This window comes from Stegostoma tigrinum, chromosome 27 (assembly GCF_030684315.1).
Source record: "Stegostoma tigrinum isolate sSteTig4 chromosome 27, sSteTig4.hap1, whole genome shotgun sequence".
NCBI classification, from domain to species: domain Eukaryota; kingdom Metazoa; phylum Chordata; class Chondrichthyes; order Orectolobiformes; family Stegostomatidae; genus Stegostoma; species Stegostoma tigrinum.
In genome coordinates, this window is record NC_081380.1 from 36,116,777 (window position 1) to 36,143,338 (window position 26,562).

The window sequence follows — 26,562 nt, forward strand, 5'->3', positions numbered from 1 at the left end:
GAGCATGGTGTTTGCCTGGGACACAGAGTAAATTTAAGGAGATATATTTTTAATTAGTAACCGGTTGAGGGGCAGGAAAGAGGAGTTGAGGCCAAAATGAGAGGGGCAGATTGCCTGCTGGTGCTTATGCTGTTATAGAACATAACATAGAACATTACAGCACAGTACAGGCCCTTCAGCCCTCGATGTTGTGCCGACCTGTCATACCGATCTCAAGCCCACCTAACTTCCACTATTCCATGTACGTCCATATGCTTGTCCAATGACGACTTAAATGTTATGTTTTATGTTTGCTTAAATTCTCCCATTTTCCCTACATCAGTGTTGCCTGATGCTACCAATATAAGGGGAATGAAAGCATTACAGCAGTGTAGAAGTAAGCTGAAGCTTGGATTGAACCCAGTTTATGGAGGGCTTTTTGTTTATGACTGATAAGCAATCATTTGAAATGCTTGAGTTGACCACCTCGCAACACCAGTGATTCTGCTGCAAGTGTCTTAATGTGACTTTTCATTCAACAGCCAAAAAGACTTGGAGAATCTGAAGGCTGAGGTCCAGCGTCGTCAGCAACTACAAGAAGCAGGGAAGGGTGCAGTGCAAGAAGATACCAGAGATGAGACTGAACCAGTTCACGGGGTGAAGACCCAAACTTCTGTTGAGTCATCCACAGAACAGACATCAGCATAAATGTCTGTTTCTTCAGAAGTTTCCAGGAACTGTTGCCTGTTTAAACCTGGGCAGGTTTTCCAGGCTGTGGGAGACTTGTTGCAATAAACTTTATCTCTTGCGTGCGCACAGAAAGAAATGCACTGGGACATAGAAATGTGTTGCGTTTACCATTTCTTTTTTTTAAAAAGAAAAAAGGAATATCCTGCCATTAGCAGATCCGAATAAAATCGAAGCCTTAGCAGTGGCATTGACTGCATAACGTGTTTTTTTAAAAAACTATTTAAAAGAGACTAGGTGTTTGAAAACAGTCACTTGTAAAGTTAAACAACTCAGCTTGTACAGTCAGTAAAAAAAATCAACTATTTGTAACGTACATGTGTAATAGTTTAAACAAAACTGTACAGATGACAAATTCCAAATGAATGAATATTGAAACACTTAAAATACTCAGGTCGTTATATGCTGTTTGAGGGCACCAACTGAAAAACAAATTGCAACTTTGATGTCCAGAACTAATCATTTCAACTTAGAAACTAACTAAAATAGTTATTTGCCCTAATCAACACAGACTAGATTTAGCTACAAATCAGTCGCTAGTCAAGTGGTGAAACCTGTACACCGTTGTGAAGATGTACAGATACAACTGAGTTGAGTTTTCGTGTCGATTTCCAGTTCAAACTGTTTTAGAACCTGGTAACTTTCCCTCACGGAAACTGTCAAATATTTGGAATTTGTGTGTTTGCCATTGGTGATGGGAATTGTCTTTTCTTAAACCCTACACATTTCCTAGTTCTTTTCAAATTAGAATTGGAAATGTCTTTAAGCCTATAAGGAATGGGTGGAGGAAACGTGTATTTTTTTTTGCTGTGAGCAGCAGTGTGACACGTTTCACAGTTGAATCTGAAGGGCGGTGGGATTTTTAGTGCATTTAAAACATGTGCGATGAATGTGCATTGCACAGTGCACTCACGGCAAAACCTTTTTTGTTCCGGTGAATGACTGTGACCAAGAGAGATGATATTAATTTTTTTAAAAATGGCTAACCCGTAAGCTGTGTATGTATGTTGTGGTACTGACAAGACAAAAAGATACATTTATGAAATGAAATGAGTGCTATATAGTATATTCTCGAATCGTATAATCGTATTTCATGTGATGTGATAATGGAATCATTACACAGTAAATTCCTTCCATTTAAGGATCTGTAATAAATATTGGAGTAAGCTGATTTTCTTTTTACCTGGGTATCCTCAGTGATTGTCCGTCGCTTCCTCTGGAGGCCTAAGCGTGGGCGTTTCTGATTAATTCAAAATCACTTTAATTGCTACACTATCCCCCTGCCGGATGTATCATTATGCTAACAGCTTTTGCATTTATCTCACGTGCTGATATTGCCTGGAGGTTGGGGTGATTTGAGAGAGGTGTGTGTGTGTGTGTGTGTGTGTGTGTGTGTGTGTGTATGTGTATGTATGTGTGTACAAGGGGGAAGCAAATGGCAAAATGCAAGGCACTGTCTTCATTGAAAAACAGCTTGTTCTGAAATTATTTGAATTGACTACCAAGTGTTCAATAAAAGGTGAACAAGACTATACTTGCTTATGTACCTCCAAGAAATTTTTTGCCCTTACATTCCAATAAAGATGGATAATTCTAATGAATTTTTAAAAATTATTTTTAAAATATTTTGGTATTTATTTTGTCGACGATGACATAAAAGCTTGGCCTGAATTTTAATGCTTCTTAATTCCTTTTAATTTTTGGAGTAATTCTCCTTCACATTGGGAAACAAGAAGCAATGTCAATACAAACAAATCCAAAACAATGAGCTCTTTAATAGATTTTCAAAATCCTTTCTTCAAGTTTTTAGATATTTGTTCCATTGAGTAATGTGGTCACCTGACAGCTCCCTTACCCAGTACTTCACCCCCACCCCCTCCACCGACCAACACCACTACTCTGCTGGCCAAATTGGCTGTTGACAGGCAGGTTCACAGTTAATAGCTGCTGAATAGAGGTACCAGGGACATGATCGGTGCTTGGGAAATGGTTTCCCTACGGGAAGCCAGCTCCTTTTGAAAGGAATGGAGAGAGGATGTGTAAGCCTTTGAAAATCTGTCTCACGGATTTTTAATTCCGCAGCCAAGAGTATGGAAATTTGTATTTGTAATTGGATCTCAACTCAGTAACTCGCACTCAATGAACTGCCTTTATTTTCTCCCCTTCCTATCTGTCTTCCCAGGTCTCCTCCTTGCCACTGTACCCCAATAGATTTCTACAGGAAAACACATTTTGCCTGGCTGCAACTGAGAACAGCAGGCACCAAGTTCCCTGTTATAGGAGAGACCTAGTTACGCTGGAAAGCGTGCAAAGAAGATTCACGAAGATGTTGCCAGGACTGGTAGGCCTGAATTATAGGGAAAGGTTAGCCAGGATAGGGACTTTATTCTTTGGAACGTATGTGAAGGAGGGGTGACCTTTATTGTGGTGTGTAAAATCATCAGGAGCGTAGATAGGATGAATGCATATAGTTTCCAGGGATGGGGAATTGAAAACTCGAGGGCATAGGTTTAAGATGAGAGGGCAAAGATTTAAAAAGGCCCTGAGGGACACCACCTTCACACAGGCGTTATATATGGAACGGGCTGCCGGAGAATGTGGTACAACAGTGACATTTTTTTAAAAAAAACATTTGGATAGGTATATGGATGGGAAGGGTTTATAGGCATACAGAACAAATTCAGGCAGTTAGATTTACATTACCCACAGTGTGGAAACAGGCCATTCGGCCCAACAAGTCCACACTGCCCCTTGCAGCATCCCACCCAGACCCATTCCCCTATAACCCACACACCCCTGAACACTACAGGCAAATTTAGCATGGCCGATCCACCTAGCCTGCACGTCTTTGGACTGTGGGAGGAAACCGGAACACCCAGAGGAAACCCACACAGACATTTGCCCGAGACTGGAATTGAACCCGGGTCCCTGGAGCTGTGAGGCTATCGTGCTAACCACTGAGCCACCGTGCCGCCCTCAACTAGGAACTAGCTGAGTGGGCACCATGATCAGCATGGACCACTTTGGGCTGCAGAGCCTGTTTCCATGCTGTATTACTCAATGACTCTTAAGTTTCTCTTTCCATAGACGCTGCCAGATCCGTTGAGTTTTGTCAGCACTTTCTGCTTTTTATTTTCAGCTGCCTTATTTGTTATCTTGATTCTGTTTTTAAATATTAACATAATTACAAGAAGCTGAATGGTGTGGTTCTTTTGAAATATTCTTTGGCAATTCATTGATTAGTTTTAAAGCTGATCTGGTTCTGGAATTGAGGCTAAGTGCAGTTTCTATTATCTCCTGTATCTAGAATATTGTGTGCTGTCACCTGCATGTGGGTGGGGGAGTGTGGGGGGAGGAGTAGAGATGTTTGGCCCCCAACGCTTCCTGTATCCTGAGCAGACAATATACAAAATAAACATCTCAACCCTCCAGGCTTGTTAAAATTGTATTACCTTCCTTTTACCACCCTTTTGAGATTCCACCCAGTGGTACTCTTTCATGGATGTGGGTGTCACGGGCAAGGCCAAGTGCTTGTTTCCCATCCCTAATTATCCTTGTATCAAGCAGCTTGCATGGATATTTGAGGAGAGTTAAAATGCAGTCACATGGGTCTGGAGTCATGTGTAGACCAGACCGGGTAAGGATGGCAGATTTTCTTCCCCAAAATGGGCATTGGTAAACCAGATGGCTTTTTGCAACAATTGAGCATCGCTATTACTGAAACCAACTTTATATTCCAGATTATTTTATTGACTATTTGATATTGAATGAATTCATTCATTTGGTTGTCCTGTTTTTATTTTCAGTTTCCGCAGCTTAATTTTTGTGCACATTTTGGTGCCTGTTTGATGGTTTCCTATAGATTGAAGCCTGTTTTATTCTGACACTTCCATATTAGCTTAGCCCAGGTCTTAACAATTAACTTCAATCACGGCCAGTTACCTGAATAGAGAAACTTGGGTTAGCCAGTGTGACTTCTGTCAATTTAGATGGTGAAAAATTACACCGGAACACTTAGTGCCAGCTGAACTGCCTAGATGTAATTACAATTAAAAATAGCAATTAACAAGGAAAATAAGATGGTGTGCAGGAGAACCAGTAATTTACATACTGACTGCTTAACATGAGTAGATTTAATTTATGCAGTGTTTAACTTGAAATGACACAGGCCCTGGATAGAAAAACAATATTCCTGGGTAGAATTTTATTGGATGCCCACTGACCTGGGCTATCGTGAGGTTTTGTTCTTGTGGTCAAATGCTACAGCCCATCTCAATGGCTGGCGCGTCTTGCTGTACCTCTGCATTTGCTGAAGGGTGAGATGAGTTTCCCATGAGATAGCAGCAAGTTTTCAAATAAGGGAGATTATAGGTTGTTAAGCACCTCATCTACAGTCTGCGTCATTAATATTCAGCTTCCTATCTTCCCAAAAGCACCAAACAAACTGCATATGGAGAATGTGTAAGTTGGACCAGGCACTTGGTAACTTCAGCTCGCTGCTTGTTCCCAAGACCACGTGCCAACATCTCATGGCATGTTCCACAGGTACCAGCCCCACACCAGCATCTGATGGGTTCCAGCCTCTCAGTGCTCCTTGCAGGGATTAGATTCCCTACAGTGTGGAAACAGGCCCTTCGGCTCAACAAGTCCGCAGTGCCCCTTGGAGCATCCCACCCGGGCCTATCCCCCTGTAACCCACACGTCCCTGAACACTACGGGCAATTTAGCATGGCCGATCCACCTAGCCTGCACATCTTTGGACTGTGGGAGGAAACCGGAGCACCCGGAGGAAACCCACACAGACACAGGGAGAATGTGCGGAGTTTGCACAGACAGTTACCCGAGGCTAGAATCGAACCCAGGTCCCCGGCGCTGTGAGGCTGCAGTGCTAACCACTGAGCCACTGTGCCGCCCCTGATGTATAGGATCCAGCTCCTATGCCTGAGTGTTGCACAGCCATCACAGTGCTGCTGCAAGGACACTGCTCAGGGACATGCAATTAGCTCATGGACTGGACTAGGCCATACCTCCAGGCTCTTTGCTCTTGGTATCCCAAGGTGCTTTGCCTTTCTGTGTTTTGCCTCTTCGGCCAAAGTAGCCTGCCTCCCAGGGCTTCTGTCCTGTCTCTGAAATACACGTCACCATATAGCCAGGAATCCAGGCAGCAGCCCTCCCTCAAGCCAGGGCACTTATAAGTCAAGTGCAGCTACTGATACATGCTCAGTCAGTCACTTGGTCACTTGGGGAGGTCCGAGTCAGGATGCTGTCCTCATAAGGGATGAGGAGCTGACTATCAAGCAACTCACCACCTGGGCTTGACTCTTTCTGCCCTATCGTGGGCTGGTTTCCTCCCAGAGAGAGAGAGAGAGGTGGAAGTGGGTGGTGAGGCTGTTACTGTTGATGTAGGCAGGAAGGTGGCCTGAGTGAGTGTGTAGGCAGTTCAAGGGCATGCAGAGGTATTTGTGGGGATGGGTGGTGGTAGGTAACCAAGAGAGTGATGGAGCATTACCTTAAGTGGGAGGTGGTTGCGTTCAGACCATCAGAGGCATGGGCAGACTACAGAAGGTCATTGACCTTCTCCCTATAATGCTGGCCATTCCTCCAGACCAGGCTGGCATGGTTTGATAGCCTGGCTTTTGCTGCTGGTCCTGGGGAAAGAGGTCATCTTATGCCTACATCAGCCTGTCCAGTAGGACCTCCAGGACCTGGGGTGCTAAATTTATCCCTGTTGGACATGGCTGGAGCATATATCAGGAACCAGGCAGACCAGCTCCAGGTTCTCTGCTTGTCTTGTTGAGCTTCAGGCTTTTAAAGATGGACTGGGTGGAGGGATGCTGGTTTCTCAGCAGAGATCTCGTGAGTGGTGAATTGCTCTGGGTATGGTGCTTGCTACAATGGGTCCTGCACGTCCAAACTCTATTCCCCATAGCAGCTGGGTAGGTAATTAATGAGATGGATTTGAAACGATATGGCAAAAATCCCCCAAAAACCTCAATGCAACTTGAAGCTAGCCAAAAAAAAAATTGGCTCCTTCTGTACAGTTTTAGCACATGTAGCAGCGAAGTACAAGAGTACCATAACAAACAGTTAAATGTGAAGGATGTTTTTAATTTGATGGAGTTCAAACAATCTCCGTTAAATAAATCAACAAAAACAAAAGCCAGTATCAAAATAACTTCCTACCCTGATACAACCCACAACAGCTTGTAACTATCAGTTTTTGCAGCATCGCAACCTGCTTTTTTTTTTACACACACCAGCTGGAATAACTAGATCTGTTTGACAAGAGCTGTATCTATTAACCCTTCAATCAAACTTTCTTTCTTCCCTCCAACCTGTTCAGGCACACTATGACATAGGTCCAGAACAGGTGGGATTTGAACCTGGGCCTTCTGGTCTAGAGGGAGAGACACTACCCTTGTGTCACGAGATCCCCTGTTATTTTGCACAGTGTGATGTGCAACCCCCATTATTAAACTCGTATTTGTACTGTGTAAAATGGAAGGCTAATGTCTGTGGTTACATAAAGATCTCTCTCTTCTTCAGTAATCCACCATTTGTGGAGGATTGCCTCATACTTCACCACTGTGGTATTTCTATCTTTATACTGAAGGAAATGATTGTGGCCAGATTTTCAACATGTGGTAAGGTCTCCTGCCACATAACCAACCAGCAAAGGAGCTTGGTAGTGCTCTCAAGAACTCCACCACTGATTCCTGCAACCACCCGAAATGTAATTTGCCTATCCTATTGGCTCAGGTTAACTTGCATTTCAACTCAACAAAGAAAAATAATGAACTGGATATAACAATTTGATTTGAAGAAAAAGATCTCGGTCTCTTTCAAGAGCATTGTGTACATTTTTTTAAAAATCCATTTTCTCCCCTTTCACCCCCTTCTCATCCTTAGAATATCGTTTCCTGTCTCCTTAGATGTAAAACCATGATTTTGCTGTAAGTTGAGATTTCAATAGCGTAACTGTAGGAAGAGTATTACTATGGTCCCTGTTAATGTTATTACTGAACACGTCAGATGCCAGTCTAAAATCTGGCTCAATTAATTATTTTTAAAAGATATTTAATGAAGCGGCCTTTCACTGAATTATAAACACACAATACTGCAGATTTTGTTTTAACAATAGCACAGAAGTTCATTATACAAAAAAAAGAATAAATCAAGCTATTTATATTCAACAGAATTTGAAAGATGTCGAAACACTGCAAAAATGCAGCTCTGTTAATCCCAACACCATCATGTGACAACACTCAAATGTCTGAGACTATTCACTGTTCTATCAAATCTGTAGCTTTTAATTAATTGTTTCTTTCAACTCTCAGTCTTTCAAGTTTGGTAGCTTTGTCCTTGATTAGTCACTCAGTTGAGCTTAGATTTTCTCAGCTTCAGAATAAATCCTTCAAAGTTCTGACCAATCACTCTGGTCTGAAACTTTCAAACTAAAACCCAAGATAATCTATTTCCTAATGTATCTAAAGTAACTGCCTTCCCTGATGGAAACTTCTTCATACATCTGAACCCAACTGAACAAAACGCTAGTGCGGCCTCACTTGGAATATTGTGTGCAGTTCTGGTCGTCCCCATTACAGGAAGAATGTGGAAGCATTGGAAAAGGTGCAGAGGAGATTTACCAGGATGTCGCCTGGTCTGGAGCAAAGCCGAGGGACTTGGGTCTGTTCTCAGTGGAGAGAAGAAGGCTAAGAGGGGCTTTAATAGAGAGATTCAAGATGATCAGAGGATTAGATAGGGTGGGCAGTGAGAGTCTTTTTCCGAGGATGATGATGTCAGCTTGTATGAGGGGCATAGCTACAAATTGAGGGGAGATAGATTTAAGACAGATTTCAGAGGCAGGTTCTTTACTCAGAGAGTGGTAAGGGCGTGGAATGCCCTGCCTGCCAATGTAGTTAACTCAGCCACATTAGGGGCATTTAAACAGTCCTTGGATGAGCAGATAGATGATGATGGGATAGTGTAGGGGGATGGGCTTAGATTAGTTCACAGGTCGGCGCAACATCGAGGGCCGAAGGGCCTGTTCTGCGCTGTATTGTTCTATGTTCTGTGAACCCAAACCTTTGCGATTTTTTAATGACCTTTAAACCTGAACAGAAAAAAAAAACTGATCCTTGTAAACTGAAAGTAAGCTAATGCCCCTCAATGCTTTTTTCAAAAAAAAACCTCTCCCAATGCAAATATTTTCATTCCAGGACTATATATCTCAAACAGGGGTTTAGAAAATGGCTCCAGAATTGCTGACCAATGAATCATTAAACCCACTCATACACACAGAGCAAAACTCATGCCACTAATTTAAAGCCTAAACTCTAAAATAAATGACTCAAGGTCCTAGGTTCAAGTCACACTCCAGGGCTTGAGGGCATAATAACCAACACTAAAGCTCCAGTGCATTTGAGGGAACAGCGCTCAGTTGGAAGTCCAGTCTTTCAGCTGCGACATTAAACTGAGGTCCTATTTGCTGATTCACAATGTAAAAGATCCCATGGTACTGCTGTAAAGAGAAGCAGGGAAGCTATCCCTCATGTCCTGCCTAATTAAGGGCACAAAAGTTGTGTTTGGCGAACTTGCTGGAGTTTTTTGAAGCGATAATGCAATGAGTCGATGAGCGTAATGCTGTTGATGAGGTGTACATGGACATTATCTGAACAGAAGAGTGCATGGGCAGGAAGCTGTTTAGCTACGTTGGAGAAATTACTATTGGGGAGACGATAGGGTTAGTGTATTATTTCTGGACCATTAATCCAGAAACCCAGATAATATTCTGAGGACCTGCATTCAAAACCTGCCATAGCAGATAGTAGAATTTGAATTCAACAAAATATCTGGAATTAAGGATCTAATGATGACCGTGAATCCACTGTTCATTGTCAGGAAAAACCCACCTGGTTCACTAACGTCCTTTGGGAAACAAAACTGCCATCCTTACCTGGTTTGGCCTATATGTGACTCCAGAACCACAGCAATGTGCTTGACTCTGAACTGCCCTCTGGGCAATTAGGAATGGGCAATAAATGCTGCCTAGCCAGCAATGCCCTCATCCCGTGAATGAATAAAGAAAAACAAAACTAGTGTATGTTGTGGAATAAATCTAATACAGCAGGTACAATCTCTATTCCATGTTACCTTATACCGAAACTTTTGATTTTATTTTCCTAACATGGACTGGGACTGCCATATGGGGTGGAATTTGTTAAATGTATTCAGGAAAATTTCCTCAAGCAGTATGTAGAGGATCCTGCTCAGGAAGAGGCAAAATTTGACCTACTGTTGGGAAATAGGGCAGGACAGGTGACTGAGGTAGCAGAGGTGACAGTGGGGGAGCACTTTGGCACCAGTGACCATAGTTCTACTAATTTTAAAATAATTATGAAAAAAGACAAAACTGGTCCACAGGCTCAAGTTCGAAATTGGGGTAAGGTGGATTTTGATGGAATTAGACAGGAGCTTGCAGGGGTTGATTGGAATAGTTTGTTTGCAGGCAAAGAGACCTCAGGCAAGTGGGAGGCCTTTAAAAATGTGATAGTTAGAGTTCAAGAGCTTTATGTTCCTGTGAGGATGAAGGGCGAGGTTGGCAGGAGTAGGAAACCCTGGATGACAAGAGATATTGAAGCTTTGACCAGAAAAAAATGAGGAGGCATGGCTCAGGAGCAGGCAGATGGGTTCAAGGGAATCCCTGGAGGTATATAAGGGATACAGGAGTGTACTGAAGAAGGAAATCAGGAGGGCAAAAAGGGGGCATGAGATAGCTTTGGCTGAGAAGATTAGGGTGAATCCAAAGAGATTCTTTAAGTATGTTAAAGGAAAAAGAATAACTAGAGAGAGAATAGAATCCCTCAAGGGCCAAAGTGGACATGTGAGTGTGGAACTGCAAGAGACAGGCAAGGTCCTCAATGAATATTCCTCCTCTGTGTTCACTGTGGAGAGAGACATGAAGACTCAGGAACTTGGGAAAGTTAATGGGGATATCTCGGGGACAGTCCATATCACACTACAGGCGGCATTGGAAGTAGTAGAATATACAAAGGCGGATAAATCTCCTGGTCCTGACCAGATATATCCAAGAGCCCTGCAATAGGCTAGGGAAGAAAGTGTGGGGGCCATGGCTGATATATTTGCATCATCGCTAGCCATGGGTGGTGTCCCAGAAGACTGGAGAGTAGCAAATGTTGTGCTCTTATTCAAGAAGGGCTGCAAAGAAAACCTGGAAATTGTAGACCAGTAAACCTAACATCTCTGGTAGGTAACAAAGTGTGGAGCCGGATGAACACAGCAGGCCCAGCAGCATCTCAGGAGCACAAAAGCTGATGGTTCGGGCCTAGACCCTTCGTCAGAAAAGACCCTTTTCTGACGAAGGGTCTAGGACCGAAACATCAGCTTTTGTGCTCCTGAGATGCTGCTTGGCCTGTTGTGTTCATCCAGCTTCACGCTTTATTATCTTGGATTCTCCAGCATCTGCAGTTCCCATTATCACTGATCCCTGGTAGGTAGGTTACTTGAGAAGATTCTGAGGGATAATATATCCAGGCATTTGGAAAGATAGGATTTGATTAGGAGTAGTCAGCTTGGTTTTGTGCGTGGAAGATCATGCCTCATAAATTTGTTGCAGTTCTTTGATGAAGTTACCAGGAAGGTTGATGAGGGCAGGGCAGTAGACATGGTCTATGTGGATTTCAGTAAGACCATTGATAAGGCTCACATGGTAGGCTACTCTGAAAGGTTAGATCACATGGAATCCAGGGAGAGCTGGCAAATTGGATACACATACGGCTTGATGGTAGGAAGCAGAAGATAATGCTGGAAGGATCTTGTCAGACTGGAGGCCTGTGACTGGAATGGTGTGCCTCAGGGGTTGGTGCTAGGCCCGTTGCTGTTTGTTATCTATAGCAATGATTTGGATGAGAATGTACTAGACATGATTAGTAAGTTTGCGGATGACACTAAAATAGGTGGTACCGTGGACAGTGAGGAAGGTTATCAGAAATTGCAGCAGGATCTTGATCAGCTGGGGAAGTGGGCTGAGAAATGGAAAATGGTGTTTAATATAGATAAGTGTGAGTTGCATTCTGGTAAGTCAAATCCAGGTAGGAATTTTATGGTGAATGGTGGGGCCCTAAGGAGTGTTGTGGAAGGGAGGAACCTTGGAGTTTGCGGTTCTCTGAAAGTGGAATCACAGGTAGACAGGGCAGTGAAGCAGGCTTTTAGCACAGTGGCCTTGATCAGTCAGGGTATTGAGTAGAGAAGTTGGGAAGTTATGATGCAGTGGTACATGATGCTGGTGAGACCGCACTTGGAGTATTGTGTTCAGTTTTGGTCACCTTGCTATATGAAGGATGTTATTAAACTGGAAAGAGAGCAGAAGAAATTTACAAGGATGTTGCCAGGACTCAAGGGACTGAGTTATAGGGAGAGATTGGACAAGCTAACACTTTTTCTTTAGAGCGTAGGAGACGGAGGGGGAGTCTTACAGAAGTATATAAGAGCATGATGGGCATGGGTAGCGTGAATGCACTCAGTTTTGTTCCCAGGGTTGGGGAATCGAGGACTAGAGGGCATCAGTTTGACGTAAGAGGGGAAAGAATACATGGGAACCTGACGGGCAATTTTTTTTAACAGAGGGTGGTACGCATATGGAATGAGCTGCCAGTGAAAGGGGTTGAAGCGGGTACATTAACAACATTTAAAAGGCATTTGGACAAATACATGGAAAGGAAAGGTTTAGAAGGATATGGGCCGAGTGGAGGGAAATGGGCTTCATGTGGATGGACATTTTGGTCAGCATGGACCAGTTTGGGCCAAAGGCCTGTCTCCATGCTGTAGGACTCTATGACTCTACGACTCTATAACTGAGACAAAGGGGAGAGATTTCCTAGGCATGGGGGAATGGGTTTACCCAAATTTGAGGATAAAATCCCCTGAAAATGACATTGGAATCAAGTTCTGACATATCCCACCTTCCTTATAGGCTTGGATTAAAGATAGCCAGACGATGCCATTAGATTATTTGGGTAACTAATCGACTTAACTTAAAATGAATAATTGTTTACTAGCTCTAAGCCTTGATCTGTATTTTTGAACTGTCAGCCACTGAATAGAGTCAAGGATCACAACAATTTTGTTGCAAAGAAGAGCTCCAGGAATGGTCAGGTGAGAGATTCTAAACAGCACTTCTCTCAGGTAGTGCCATCAAAGTTTGATATGTAATCGCCAACTTCCTAGAAGGCTCTTCACCTACCGTGTGTGTCACTCACTTCAGCTGCATTTCCCTCCTGCTAGCCTACAACGTGGTCGTCAAAGCCAGCAGCAACAGTCCCAGTTGCCTTCGCCTGAGCTACAAATGACCTTCAGGGAACAGACATCATGATCCAGCTGAAAGGAGCAAAGACCCCGAAACCACCCGTCTTTCCCCAGCCAGACGATCAGCTCTCATGACAGTCTGGAGCACTGCTGCCCCCATAGCCTCAGAATGTCACAACAAGTCACTACCAATATCTTCAGCCTCTTGGATAGGGACCTCCTTCCCAGTGGGCCAAGTGAGCACTCGGTGCCAGTCGTCCATCAGTGGAGTGTCACCCTCACAACCTCCTCTTCCCACCCCGAGCCAGTGTCCCTCACCAGGCTGCGCAGTCTGCTCTCCCACAAGGGGAGAAAGCAGAGTGACTTGAGTGGAGTAGGATAGAGTGTAGTGGTGAGGGAGAAGTGCGAGTAGGGAGACAAATGTATGCGATTGTTGGTGGCTCAGATAGGGATGTGCAGAGACAGTAATGGATGGAGCTGTAAAATGTGTTGTCCTGACCAGTGTTGTTCACCAGCACTCTGGGCAAGTCAGAGGGTGGGAGCTGGCACCTGAAGGAATTAGGCCACACAATTGCCATAAGGCTCTTGGATCGTCTTGGCTCATTGGCTCCAGTTTGGGTGGGCCACATATCCACTGTAGATTTTCTCTGCTTCTTCTCGACACATTGGGAGGTCAAGTTTATCCCCTCACCCTTGGGAGAGCTCCCCTGACTGCAGCTCCGCAGCGGGGCATCCAGGTAAGTATAAGGGACTCGATGAGCAGCTTTCCCAGGTCTCCTCTCCTTTCCTGTGGTTGCTGCAGTTTCCAAAGTGTTGGCGAGCTCTTATAACTCACGCTCACATCCCTTCATTACAAATCCTTCTTAAGCGATGCTCGCCTGCTTTCTTTGGTTGACTGGGAAATTTGGAGATGGCTTGGGAAAGAGACTGAGCAAAGCCTCCCAATTGGCACAATGGTTTTACGACTCACACACGGCCCAGGCAAAACCTTGCTCCACCGAATTCTGCCTTATATTGAACCATATTGGCTGTAAAGCACTTTGCAACAACCTGACATCATAGAAATGTAGAAAATAGGAACAGGATAGGCCATTCAGCCTGTTGAGCCCACTCTGATATTCCATTCGATTATCGCTGATCATTTAACTCAGTACCCTGTTCCCGCTTTTAGTCATATATCCTTTGATCCTTCTAGCCCCTTCTCCTCCTTGAAAACATTCTATGTTTTGGCATCAAACACTTTCTGTGGCAGAGAATTCCAACAGCTTACTGCTCTCTACGTGAAGAAATTTCTCCTCATCTCAGTGCTAAATGGCCTGCCCCATATCTTTAGACAGTGAGGCCTGGTTCTGGTCTCCCTGGCACACGCAACAGGAGGCTTCCCTGTCGCAAACATCAGCTCACACACAAACTGCCTGCCACCCCATACCAAACCACCATCAATTTGGCAAGAGACAGTGCAAGGCTGAGGTTAAAGTCTGAAGTTCATGTGAGCTCTGAGGTTAGAAAGTTGTGGTGCCCCGTGGAATGATGACAATATTGTTTCAAAAGTTTGCGATGAGCCTTGTTGGAAGACAGAGGACTGAGAGACAATGGTTGAAGTTACAGTACATTTTAAATAAGAAGTGACCTGAAGCTGGGTTCTACCAAAGCAACACATTAACATTATCCTAGTATCTGAAGTCAATCAGCATAAAATGCAAGGGGGCAATGTTCCAACATGCACATAGAATCAAAGGTTCTAGTCAGGAAAAGCAAACTCTTATGAACTAATCGGCCAAAATGTGCAGAGTCTGGATGAATCTTATTTCATAAACACTGAAGACACCTAGAATTTTGATTTTACAACAAACTGTGGCTGTTAATTCAAAATTGCTTGCAATATGTGGGGCTGTACAACATGACCTAGTGCAACTGGTGGTGTTGTTGTTCAATCATTGACTGGCTGAAACAGCAATAGTCAGGACATTAACAAGGGCACCTCTTGTCATAAAACATTTTAGTTCAGCTGAGAAAATTTGCTGTGTCATGCTGCTGTAATCCAATCTGCTACAAGAGCGTGGTGACATTTAGTTCCAAAAACAAGGTCCCTAATAATAAGTGATTTCAAATTGCTGATTATATTTTGATCTTTTTTAAAAGCCAATTCAATACATCTATAAATGATCAGCATTATGCAGATCTGCACATTTTCAGCATGATTTTTTAAAACATTCTCCACTACATCTAAGAAAATGCATTTCTAAAGTGTTTGCCATCGTTGCTGTTTTGATCACTTGCCTTCTCTGGGACAGGGGTTAAGGAGGCTGTGTAGGAAATAGTGTGGCTCAGTGGTTAGTACTGATGCCCCACAGCACCAGTGGGTTCGATACCAACCTTAAGTGACTGTCCATCTGGAGTTTGCATGCTCTTCCCTGGTCTGCCTGGGATTCCTCTCACAGTCCAAAGATAGGTTGGGTAGATTGGCTACGGCAAAAGAACTACACAGTGAGGATCTTAGTGGAATGCCCTTCAGAGGGTTGGTGCAGAGTCAATGGGCTGAATGGCCTCTTCCTCCAATGTAGGGATTTTACAAGATGCTGTCAATGTACCAAGCACTGGCACCTCTGCTATTAAGGGGAACAAGTAAATTAAATGCCCGTCATTGCAAAAGCCCAGGATCCCTGGTATTTGTCCTCACAAGCTTGAAATGACTTCTTCAGTATTGAGTGCATCTGACCCCAAATAATAGCCATAACTTCATGAAATCTAGATTCTGTCTTCCACCGCAATAACTGGACCAAAAAAATACTCTGAACATGATTTAGCGTTCAGACATTACAGGCTAAAAGCACAAAATCTCTCCAAGAAAGCAAACTCTTTTGTGGGGAATTTGGCGCCTTCAGCACAGGATGGGAGCACAGAAGGTCAGGGCACCTGGCTTTGTCACTCACCAAGGATTATGTGGGTTAAACAGCACTCAAATTGGCCATTCAGCCCAACCAGTTCATGCTGGTCTTTATGCTCCACTCAAATCTCTTCGATTTCTCATGCAAATATATTAAACTGCTGTCTACTTCCTTTTTCCTCATGTGTTTATCCATCACCCTCACCCACCACTACCACCTCCAAATATATCTTTTCACTTCAATTATACCCTGTGGCAGCACGTTCCACGTTCTCACTACTCTTTGGGATAAGGACATTTCTTTGGAATTCCTTATGGGATTTTCTGCGACTATCTTGAATTGATGCTATCTAGTTATGTTCTTACCCACAAGAGAAAATGTTCTCCCCATATCCGTTCTGGCAAAACCAGAGTAGATCCAGCCTGTCAATGTTTTCCTGATCCTTTTGTTTTCTGTTATCATCCTTGTAATTCTTCTCTGCACCCTCCCCCAGTGCCTCCCCCATCCTATTTACAACATGGCAACTGGAACAGTGCATTGTGCTCCAAGTGTGAGCTAACCAAGGTTCAAAACGGATCTACTATAACTTACATTGAGAGATTTGCTTTGTTAATGAAAATTCAGCTTAATGACCAAACATCCTACATCATAAGGGAAGGAACTAGATTACCTAATGGCGGTAATGGTGCTTATTGGAAAAGATGTGTAAATCAGGTGGACTATCCATGGTAAATGCTGAGTTATAGGGATAGGGTGGAGGAGCTGGTTCGAGGTGGAATGCTCTTTGGAGGATCAGTGCAGACACGAAAGGCTGAATAGTTTCTTCCTGCACTGCAGGGATTCAATGATTCTCATGAAAGCCCCCACTGAAAGGGACAGCTGGTGCAAAAAAGGTAGGCCGAATGGTCTCCTTTGGTGTCTTAACACTTCTGCGATTCTGTGGGTGGTGGCCTGAACGATGTGTGGTTTGGGGTTTGTATTTCAGAAAACAACAGCCTTTTACTCAGCACCTTTAACACAGCAAAACACCTCAAACATTTTGTCAGCGGCATTATAAACCAAAAATGATGCAGAGCCACATAAGCATGCATTAAGGCAGACGACCAAAAGTTTTGTCAAAGATGTAAGTTCTGAGTATCTTCATGTAGGAAAATGAGATAGAGGTTGACAGTTTTAGGGTGGAATTTTAGAATTTAAGGCCCAGGCAAAAGCTAAGGACATGACCAAAATATCAGGGATGCTCAAAAGACCAAAATAGACGAGTGTAGAATCCTCGGTGAGATTAACACAGGAATAGAAAGTAATCCAGAATTGGGTGAGAGTAAGGACATTGCAGCAGAGAGTTTAATTTTTAAAAACTTCATTGATGGGATATTGGTGTCACCAACTAGGCCAGCATTTATTGCCCAGAGGGCAGTTAAGTGTAAAACATATTGCTGAGAGTCTGGAGCCCCATGTAGGCCAGATCAAGTAAGGGCAGCAGATTTCCTTCCTTTGAAGGGGTTTGGTGAATCAGATGGATTCATAGGACACTCAACAGTGGTTAGATGGTCATTAATTGCAGGTATGTATTCAAATTTCACCAGCTGCTATGGTGGTATTTATACCCATGTCACTAAAGCATTAGTCTGGCCTCTAGATTACAAGTCCAGTGAAAAATAGCACTAGGCCACGAAATGACTGCAGCTTTGTGAAGGAGAGAACATGGGAGGGAAACCAGGAGATTTAGATCTTTTCAGATAGCCCGCTCATAAATCCAGAGCATCCAGTCTAAAATCCATCAGATATCAAACTGACTTTTCTAATCATTGCTTTTGGTTATTTCTATTGTGCAATCAATGTTAATAAACATTCATGTTTCTGAGTCAGTTAAACAGGATGAGGCTTTTATAGTCCCTACAGAGCATTCCCTTCTTTCTGTCTTCCACAGAGTTTGTTTCGGAACATGTTTCCAGAACTTCTCATGTGGTTTGTAGCAGAGACCATATTCTTTTCTCCAATGAAAGCTCTGTTGTTGGTAGTGACATCTTTAAACGTGTGTGCTCCTATCAAACTGTCAGGATATACTGTTTTTTTTTCATTCATTCAGAGGATGAGGGCATTGCTGGCTAGAGCAGCATTTATTGCCCATCCCTAATTGCCCAGAGGGCAGTTCAAAGTCAACCACATTGCTGCGGGTCTGGAGTCACATGTAGGCCCGACCAGGTAGGGATGGCAGTTTTCTTCCCTGAAGGGCATTAGTGAACAAGATGGGTTTTTCCCCCAACAGTTAACAGTGGATTCATGGTCATCATTAGACTCTAAATTCTGGATATTTTGTTGAATTCAAATTCCACCAGCTGCAGTGGCCGGGATTCGAACCTGGGTGAGGATGAGGGATAAAGTAATCTTTAAAATGTCGCTATTTACAGTCCTTACTTCTTTTGTTCTGTTTTTCAAGAATAGCTAACTTTTTGAATAAACAGTTTATCTATGTATTGGAAATTTCAATAATTCATAGCAAATAATTTGGGCTTGGTGCAAATTGCACCTGCGATTAAAGCAGTAATGTGTGTGTTTTACAGATTCCTGTCACTTACTGATTCCGCACTGCTGATTGTCATTTGATGTCGAACATGCAATGATTATCTCTCTATCATTAATTCTTTGGTGTGAATATCATTCTGTTTTAATGACATGCATTTCACAGACTGTTTACTGTTACCAATGACAGCTTTTGTCAGTCAAAAGGGTCTAAAGCGAATTTGTGTGGGCTTCACAGCTAAAATAAAGAAAAATACAATTTGTCAGGGTGATTTCTTGGCTGAAATCCTATGTCAGAGTTTAGAAAACATCCACAAACCCACATATTTTCCTCTTGGAGTTATTCATATCATCAAAGCCCTTCTAGTTATTCTCTGCAATACCTATACGATCCAAATTCAGCTCTCAGCTTTTAAATTCTTCTTCTGGTCCCATGGTTTTCATCTAATGTCATTTCAGCTCTGCGTTTAGCTGTTAGCATTTATTGAATTGAGCTGAACCACAGGCAAAATTAACCAAATATGGAGCAAGCAATTAGGCAGTAATTTTGGAGTTCAGAAAACATTCATGAGCCACGAAAGGGGACATCATCTGACTGAGTGACAACCTTATTCACTCTTTAGCATCAATGATGTATTATTTAATAAATGAAACAGATGTTATACAGGCCCAGGGGCTTTCATTCCAGAAATATGAATTGCACATTTTGAGGCATGTCTATTTTTCTACAAATCTTTATGAACAATAATATTACTGTTAGCATAAGGTATTTAAGGGACTGGCTGATCTGTGGTACTGCCAATAAACAAAAACAAAAGGCATTTATCTCCATTTTTCTTTCCATCTCAGACGATCTGCTTCGAGCTTTCTACAACTATCCACATTTGTCTACGTTTTGTTTTTCTGTATTCATCACTGTGTAACTTGATGTGAAAGCTAATGGTTCTGAAGGGATAATGTTCACGTTACAGTATTTATGAGCTGAGAATGGCAAAACCAGTCAGCTGGAGCAGTCGGGAAATTCTATGTTAGTTTTCAGAAAGAGTAGATGTACCTATCAGTTCCCAAAGGTCCTAGTTATTATACCTGGTCAAATATTGCTATCATACAATAAACCCTTGCACTTGTTTTTTTGCCAATGCTCCACAATGGTGTATCCTCTCCCACCTACTAGATGCAAGACGAAGCAAAGAGAAAGGGAGGCTTGTTGGCAGTGAGCTATCTCAGACTAATCGTATCCAGTACTGCATACTGATAGAGGTGGCAAAAACACAAGGTGCCAACACTGGCCATCTGGGAAAACACCACATGGCTACAGTGATGAAGATCTGACCCCTAGCATAAGAAAATATGCAGACGACCCCAAAGAAAGAAAACATCATGTAATTGAGATATCAATTTTAAGCATGAACCCTTTAAATGGACATGGTCAGTCATTGAAGTGGGATTACCAACAGCAGCATCCTTGGAAGGGCCAAGAAGGTAGGTGTTGCACTTCAAAAGCAAACCTTATTTCAGATGCTGGTAAGAAGTTTTGGAGCAAGAGTGTGGGAAAAAGAGAGAAAAGCCAGCCAAATGCAGAAAATACAGATGCCTTAGTGAAGGAGTCTCTGTCAGTCAGGAACAATTGAAGAATCCAGGAGGTAAAGTTCAGAGGCGTGCTGGGATAAAATGAGTAACTGTGAAAAGCAACACAAAGACCAGAAAGGGGAAGGAAAGAGAGTTATTCATCTCTCACAATGAGCATCACCATTCCTGACAGGAGGCCCTATGGAGGTGCAGCTGTAAGGAATGGTGAAAGAGCCAAAAGAAAAACATTTAGACCAGGAATCGGGAATGCTTTTGAATTTCTTTAATCTGAAAACAAGCAAATTTATAGATATCCAGTGAGAATTGAGTAGGAGATAAGTCAGGAAAAATGTAAAAGACTTAAAAAGACTGGAAACATATACTCTATAGAGGCATGTGATATGTCTACGTAGAGAACAAGCCAAACATCTGATACAAAATAAGCAGCATCAGCACTGTGGGACAACAAGCAATCTTTTTTCCCTTGAGATTTCTCATTTCCACCCAAAATGATGTCACATTACAATTTATTACACCCATATCACTACTCACTGCTGCACTGATACCTTCCTTCATTAATGATGTTACCACTCCTCTCTCTATTCTCCTGGAACACTGTATATCCCTGAATATTGAGTTCCCAACCCTGGTCACCCCGCAGCCATATCTTTGTAATAGCTTTCAAGTTATATTGTTTGATTGATTTTATTGTCACTTGTACCAAAATATAGTGAAAAGCTTTGTTTACGAGCAGTACAGGCAGATCAAGGCAAGCAAAGGATGTACAGATCAAAAAGACTTAGAGGCGTGCACGTCACATTACAGCTTACATTATTTGAGGCTCGAGTCCATTTAACAGCCAGAAAGAAGCTGTTCCTGAACCTGCTTGTGTGTGTATTCAGGTTTGTGGATCTTCTGCCTGACAAAGTTGTAGGAGGTCATTACCAGGGTATGATGGGCATCTTTGATAATGTTGGCCACCTTTCTGCAGTAGACAGCTGTGTAAATAGAGTCCACAGATGGAAGGCTGGCTTCTGTGATGGTCTGGGTTGTGCACACAACCTTCTGTAGTTTCTCACGGTCCTGGGCAAAGCAGTTGCTGTAGCAGACCATTATGCACCCGGATCAAGGCTTTCAATGGTGAAGCATTTGGTGAGGGACCATATGGACATGCCAAACTTCCTCAGCCACCTGAGGAAGAAGAGGTGTTGTTGTGCCTTCTTGGCTGTCACATTGACGTGGCAAGTCCAGGACAGGTCATCGGTTATCGTCACTCCGAGGAACTTGATGTTCTTCCCTCTCTCGACCTCAGTTCTGTTGATGTGGATGGCGGCATGTCCTCCTCCTTTCTTTCTGAAGTCGATGATCAGTTCTTTAGTTTTGTTGATGTTGTTTTCATTGTCCGACGTCATCGAGCTCTGTATCTCGACTCGTTGTTGTTCGATACACGTCCCACTGTAGTGGTGTCATCGGCGAGCTTGTAGATGGCATTTGTTTGGAATTTGGTAACACAACCATAGGTGTACAGAGAGAACAGTAAGGGGCTGAAGACACATCCTCGGGGGGCTCCAGTGTTGAGTGTTAGTGTGGAGGAGGTGCAGTTACCCATCCTCACTGATTGTGGCCTATTGGTCAGAAAGCTGAGGGTCCAGTTGCAGAGAGTGGAGTGGAGACTGAGGTCATGCAGTTTTGAGACCAGTCTGGGGGAGGATAATGTTACTGAAGGCGGAGCTGTAGTCAATGAGCAGGAGTCTGACATAGGTGATTCTGTTGTCAAGATGTTCCAGGAATGAGTGCAGAGCTAGGGATATGGCATCCTCTCTGGACCTGTTATGTCAATAGGCAAACTGTAGGGGATCGAGGCAGGTTGGGAGACTAAAAGTGATGTGGGCCATAACCAGCCTCTTGAAGCACTTCATGATTATGGAGGTCAGAGCCATTGGGCGGTGGTCATTAAAGCACACCACGTGCTTTCTTTGGTAAGGGGATGATGGTGGTCTGCTTGAAGCTGGTGGGGAATTCAGGTTGTCGGAGGGAAAGATTGATGACGTCAGTGGAGTACCTCCACCAGTTGGTCTGTGCAGGATCCAAGGGCTCAGCCGGGAGCACTGTCCAGGCCCATTGCGTTCCTTGGGATGACACCCAGGAAGACTGATCTGACTTCTGGAACAGTAACTGAAGGAACAGCTGTGACCGGGGCTAGCGGGGCAGGCATTGCCAGGGGTATTCTGCTCAAACCCAGCATTGAAAGCATTGAGCGTGTCAGGGAGGGACGTGACATAGTATAAGATAGGGGGTGGTGTCATTTTGTACAGCGGGAATCTGTTTGATTGGTCTGGGCCTCTCACTTAGTCTGACACTGCCTCTTGTCTCGCTGATGACTTTGTGGAGGTTATATCTGGATTTTCTGTACCGTCTGGGTCACCCAACTTGAATATTGCACATCTGGTGAGATGTGGACTTCCTGGTTCATCCAAGGTTTGCGGTTGGGGAAAGCAGTCCTCCACACGTTTGCTCAAGAAGTCCATGATAGTGGTGACGTACTCATCTACGCTTTCCACTGAACACTTGAACATGGTCCAGTTGACTGACTCGAAGCAATCTTGGTCTTCCACTGCCTCGGACCAGCACTGTCTTTCTTTTCATGGAGGATTCTCCCATTCCAGCTTCTGCTTGTAAGCTGGGAGGAGGAATTTCATTCTATTTGTGCCATCAACTTGTCTTTCGTGTTAGAAATTCTGTGTGCATTCAGATAAAGGGCTTTAAGTTTTGACTCTTACCATTACTATGTACAGTAGTTGAATTTCTGCTGCACTGTTCTGTAACCATTTTCCTTGACTAACTATTACCCTTTGATTATCACTCATCACTTCACTATCCTACACATCTTCTTTAACACTTCTTTTTGACTTTGTATATTTCCCTTCAATTGAACCTTCCCCAGCCCCCTCTATTATCCTAGTATTACAATTGGCCAGCTCATTGGTCTCAGTCTGCTTGGAATGAAGCTCATCCCAAGGGAGCAGCTCTCCCTTTCCTCAGTACTGGTGCCAGAACCAGATAAATCCAAGCCCATTTTCCTACACCAATCTTTGAGCCATGTTTGCCTTTCTAATCCTATTTACACTGTGCCAATTTGCTCATGGTTCAGGTAGTAAACCTAAGATTGTTACATTTGTGATTCTGCTTTTTCATTTAACCCCGAGCTGCTTGTCACCCCTCAGCAGAACCACTTTTCTAGTCCTAGCTTGGTCACTGGTGTCTGTGTGGACCACATCAACCAGATTCCTTTCCCCTCCTGAGCAACCGCCCTCCATCCTGCCCCAACCCTTACCCCCACTCCAAGTTTCTTTCCTGTTCAGGAGAGGTAGCCTTGGACTCGGCCCCAAATAGGGACCCTCTGTCTTTGCTGCAGAGGATTGTAACTAGTCCCCTCACTACATTATCCCCCTATTACTACAGCATTTTTCTTTACCGTGTTTCCACTCCCTTGAATGCATTCTGAGCCATGGTGCTGTGGTCAGTTTGCTCATCCTCATCCACACCAGGAACAGAAACATCATCCTCTCAGACCACAGCACTGGCTCCAAAGCTAAGAACTTTGGAACTGTCCAACAACAATCTCTTAAAAAAATGGCTTTTGCAAAAGACATCATTGAGATAGAAGATCCTCGAATGGGGGGAAAAAATCCACCTATTAGAAACAGGGTCAACATTCCTAAAGAAAAAATATAATATTGTTTATGCATGTATACAAGAGGTTAACCGTGGGGAAAATACTTGGGAGGACCTTGTTGTAGATTAGTTCAGAATGATTCTCAAGGGTTAATGTTCTGCTAGGTCAGCTCTGACCATTTGACTGAGGTCACACAGTTTGAGAGTGGAGACAAAACTGAGGGGCAATGACGTGGATCTTGCTCCCTACAAGTATGGCTGAAACAGAGATGATCAATGATTTCAAAAGAAAATTTATGAACACTCCGGGCAGGGGGAAGATGAGCTTGCAGTGCTATAGGAATAGAGTGGGAAAATGGGATTCAAAAACAGAAGTTGCTGTAAAAGCTCTGCAGGTCTGGCAGCATCTGTGAAAAGTCATCATCAGAATTAATATTTTGGGTCCAGTGACCCTTCCTCAGAAATGGGATTATCTGGATTACTCCACAGACCAGAAGCATGGATTCAATGGGCTGAAAGGATTGCTTCTGTGCCATAGCAATTCCAAATTTAGCCCAACACATTCTGTCATGTTTTTGGCCTCTTGCTTAACCTATCAATGTCCATCTGATGACACAGTCAACCTCCCCTAACTACAGCATTAGCCACCCCTCCCCCCCAAATATTAGTTAAGAGGACAGGACAGGGCTATCAGAGCAAGGTCTATCATTGTCATTTCTTGTGTCCTGGTCAGCGCTAGGTACCCCATTTGGTTTTGTTCCATTTTTGAGAATTCTCAGCCATCATGCACAACTAAGCACTTGGCCATCCTTTACAGGGGGCAATTAAGAGTTAAGGACATTGCTAGGTGCCTGGAATAACACGTAGACCAGAACAAATAATGATGGCAGATTTCTTTCCCTAAGAGACCTAAGAAACCAGACTTACCCTGCTCCTCCTTTGGTCATTTTGCCACACAAAACTATTAGGAATAGTCCAGCTAAAGCTTCTGGGCTGTGGTTACAGCTAAACTAGAATTGTAGTGCTACTGAAGAGCATGAGAGAAGTGACCAAGCTTTTCCTTACTCTGTGGCTGATATGTTATCAGCCACTGGTCATCCAGAATGTGGATTTTATCTAAGCCCTTTTCTGAGCTTGCACTGGCTCTGCAGTTACAAAATGTATGCAAAAATGTACAGTCTCAGACACTTTCAATCCAATCTACCACAGGACGTGATGTATCCAGTGAAGTAACACAAACTGCATTATTTATTTTAGTATCAATTTGTTTCATAACCAAAGAACTTATTTTAATTTTCCAAAAATCTGCGCAAGAAATATACACCTTATTTAAAACTCAGTATTTTGAGGAGGAAATAAAATTAAAGTAGCAATTGCATTTTTACTTCTCATACTTAAATAAATTTCCATTCCTCATTCCGTTGCCGGCACCACCCTTTTCACGTTCTTGCCATGAACTCATCCAGCGTGGAGGCCAGGAATCTCAGCTGCTGCGATCAGTAAAGCTCACCACAGACTCCACCAATTCGGCTTTGCAGTTGAAGACTGGAGGCACAGTTCGTGGAGTAAATTCATCCAGTTCCCACTCTGCTGCTGTGCAGCTGTCCCCACCTAGGCAACAGAACTGCCAGCACGAAGGAGAAGAACAGCAGCGCTCAAGCCAGCCAAATCTATAGCAGGTTTTGCTTCTGCAAGCGGTTTTATCAACTGATCTGTTAGCACTTCAGATTCTGAGTTTCAGCAAAATAATGTAATGAATGAGGCAAAACTATTTTATCATTAAATATTAATTACTAAGTTACATTATCAGAGGCATTTGTCAAGTGAAAACAACAATAGAAAGCAACGTCTAATCAGTTTGTTCCATTGGGCAGTGTAAACAAGATGAATCGGAAGCTGATGCAATTCAGATATTTGTATGCAGTGTCCAGAAATCACCTCTAGATGGCACTTCAGGAAGTTCTTGCGAGTCACCATCCCTAACATCTTTAAAGCAGTTTACTGTTTTCAGTTACACATTATAACGATCTGTGATATCCCCAGTATTCATTTAGCTTGTCCTTGTAAATATAATACTAATCAGTGTCTCTGGTGTTGAATTTTGACTTGTGAAAACAACTGTCATCCAGCCTCACATTTTATTATCTTGTCATTCATCCTTGTATGCGTTATCCAAAGAATTCACCTCATTAAGCCTTTTAAGACTTAAAAGGAGGTGGAAAGGTATTTTGAGTCGGAATGCCGACTTCGGTGTTGAAAGGTTGCAAAAACTAGTGAGGTGTGAGCAATTTTAGAAGATTTAGAGAACGGAAAACAATTAAATTACAAAAAAAGAGGAAAGTAATGTAGCCACGAGAACCGTGAACAGCAGAGGTGTGACTCCTGAATACCAGTTTGGTGCTTTTCGACAAAGGCTATTAAAGATGGTGCACTAGAAAAGGGAGAGGTCTCAGGCTATTCACAGAGGAGCTTCCAACAAATGTCCCTCGCAATCTTCAGTGGGTTAAAAATTCAATAAATAGAAACAGTATCTATTAATAGTATCTCCACATATAGATGTGTGGTGATTGAACTCCTGCAGTTTTTTTTGCTAACAACCTATCAATTTGTTATTTAGCAGTACTGCTGATAATTATCTTACCCTTATGAAAAATTGTTGGACATAAGCAGTCATTATCTGAGCTATCAGCATTTCCAATTAGAGTGACAAAAGACGCTTTAAAACAGACAGATGTTGCTGGTATTAATCAGGTGCAGATAGAAGACAACTTCTCATTAACACCAGGCTTTGCCAATTGACAGAATAACTCATTCTAAAAACTGTCTGACAAAAAATTATCATGTTCAGCTGTTGTTG

General features: G+C 43.1%; 1 protein-coding gene across 3 annotated transcripts in view; it reads left to right on the top strand.

The window, feature by feature from the left end:
- cluha (clustered mitochondria (cluA/CLU1) homolog a) overlaps positions 1–1,897 on the top strand; it is an 88,773-nt gene extending 86,876 nt beyond the window's left edge. For all 3 annotated transcript variants that reach the window (XM_048557021.2, XM_048557022.2, XM_059655298.1), the window contains exon 26: positions 522–1,897. In XM_048557021.2, the coding sequence (XP_048412978.2) occupies positions 522–687 (166 nt within the window). In that variant the 3' untranslated portion in view covers positions 688–1,897. The remainder of the gene's footprint in view (positions 1–521) is intronic.
- The last annotated feature ends 24,665 nt before the right edge of the window (positions 1,898–26,562 follow it).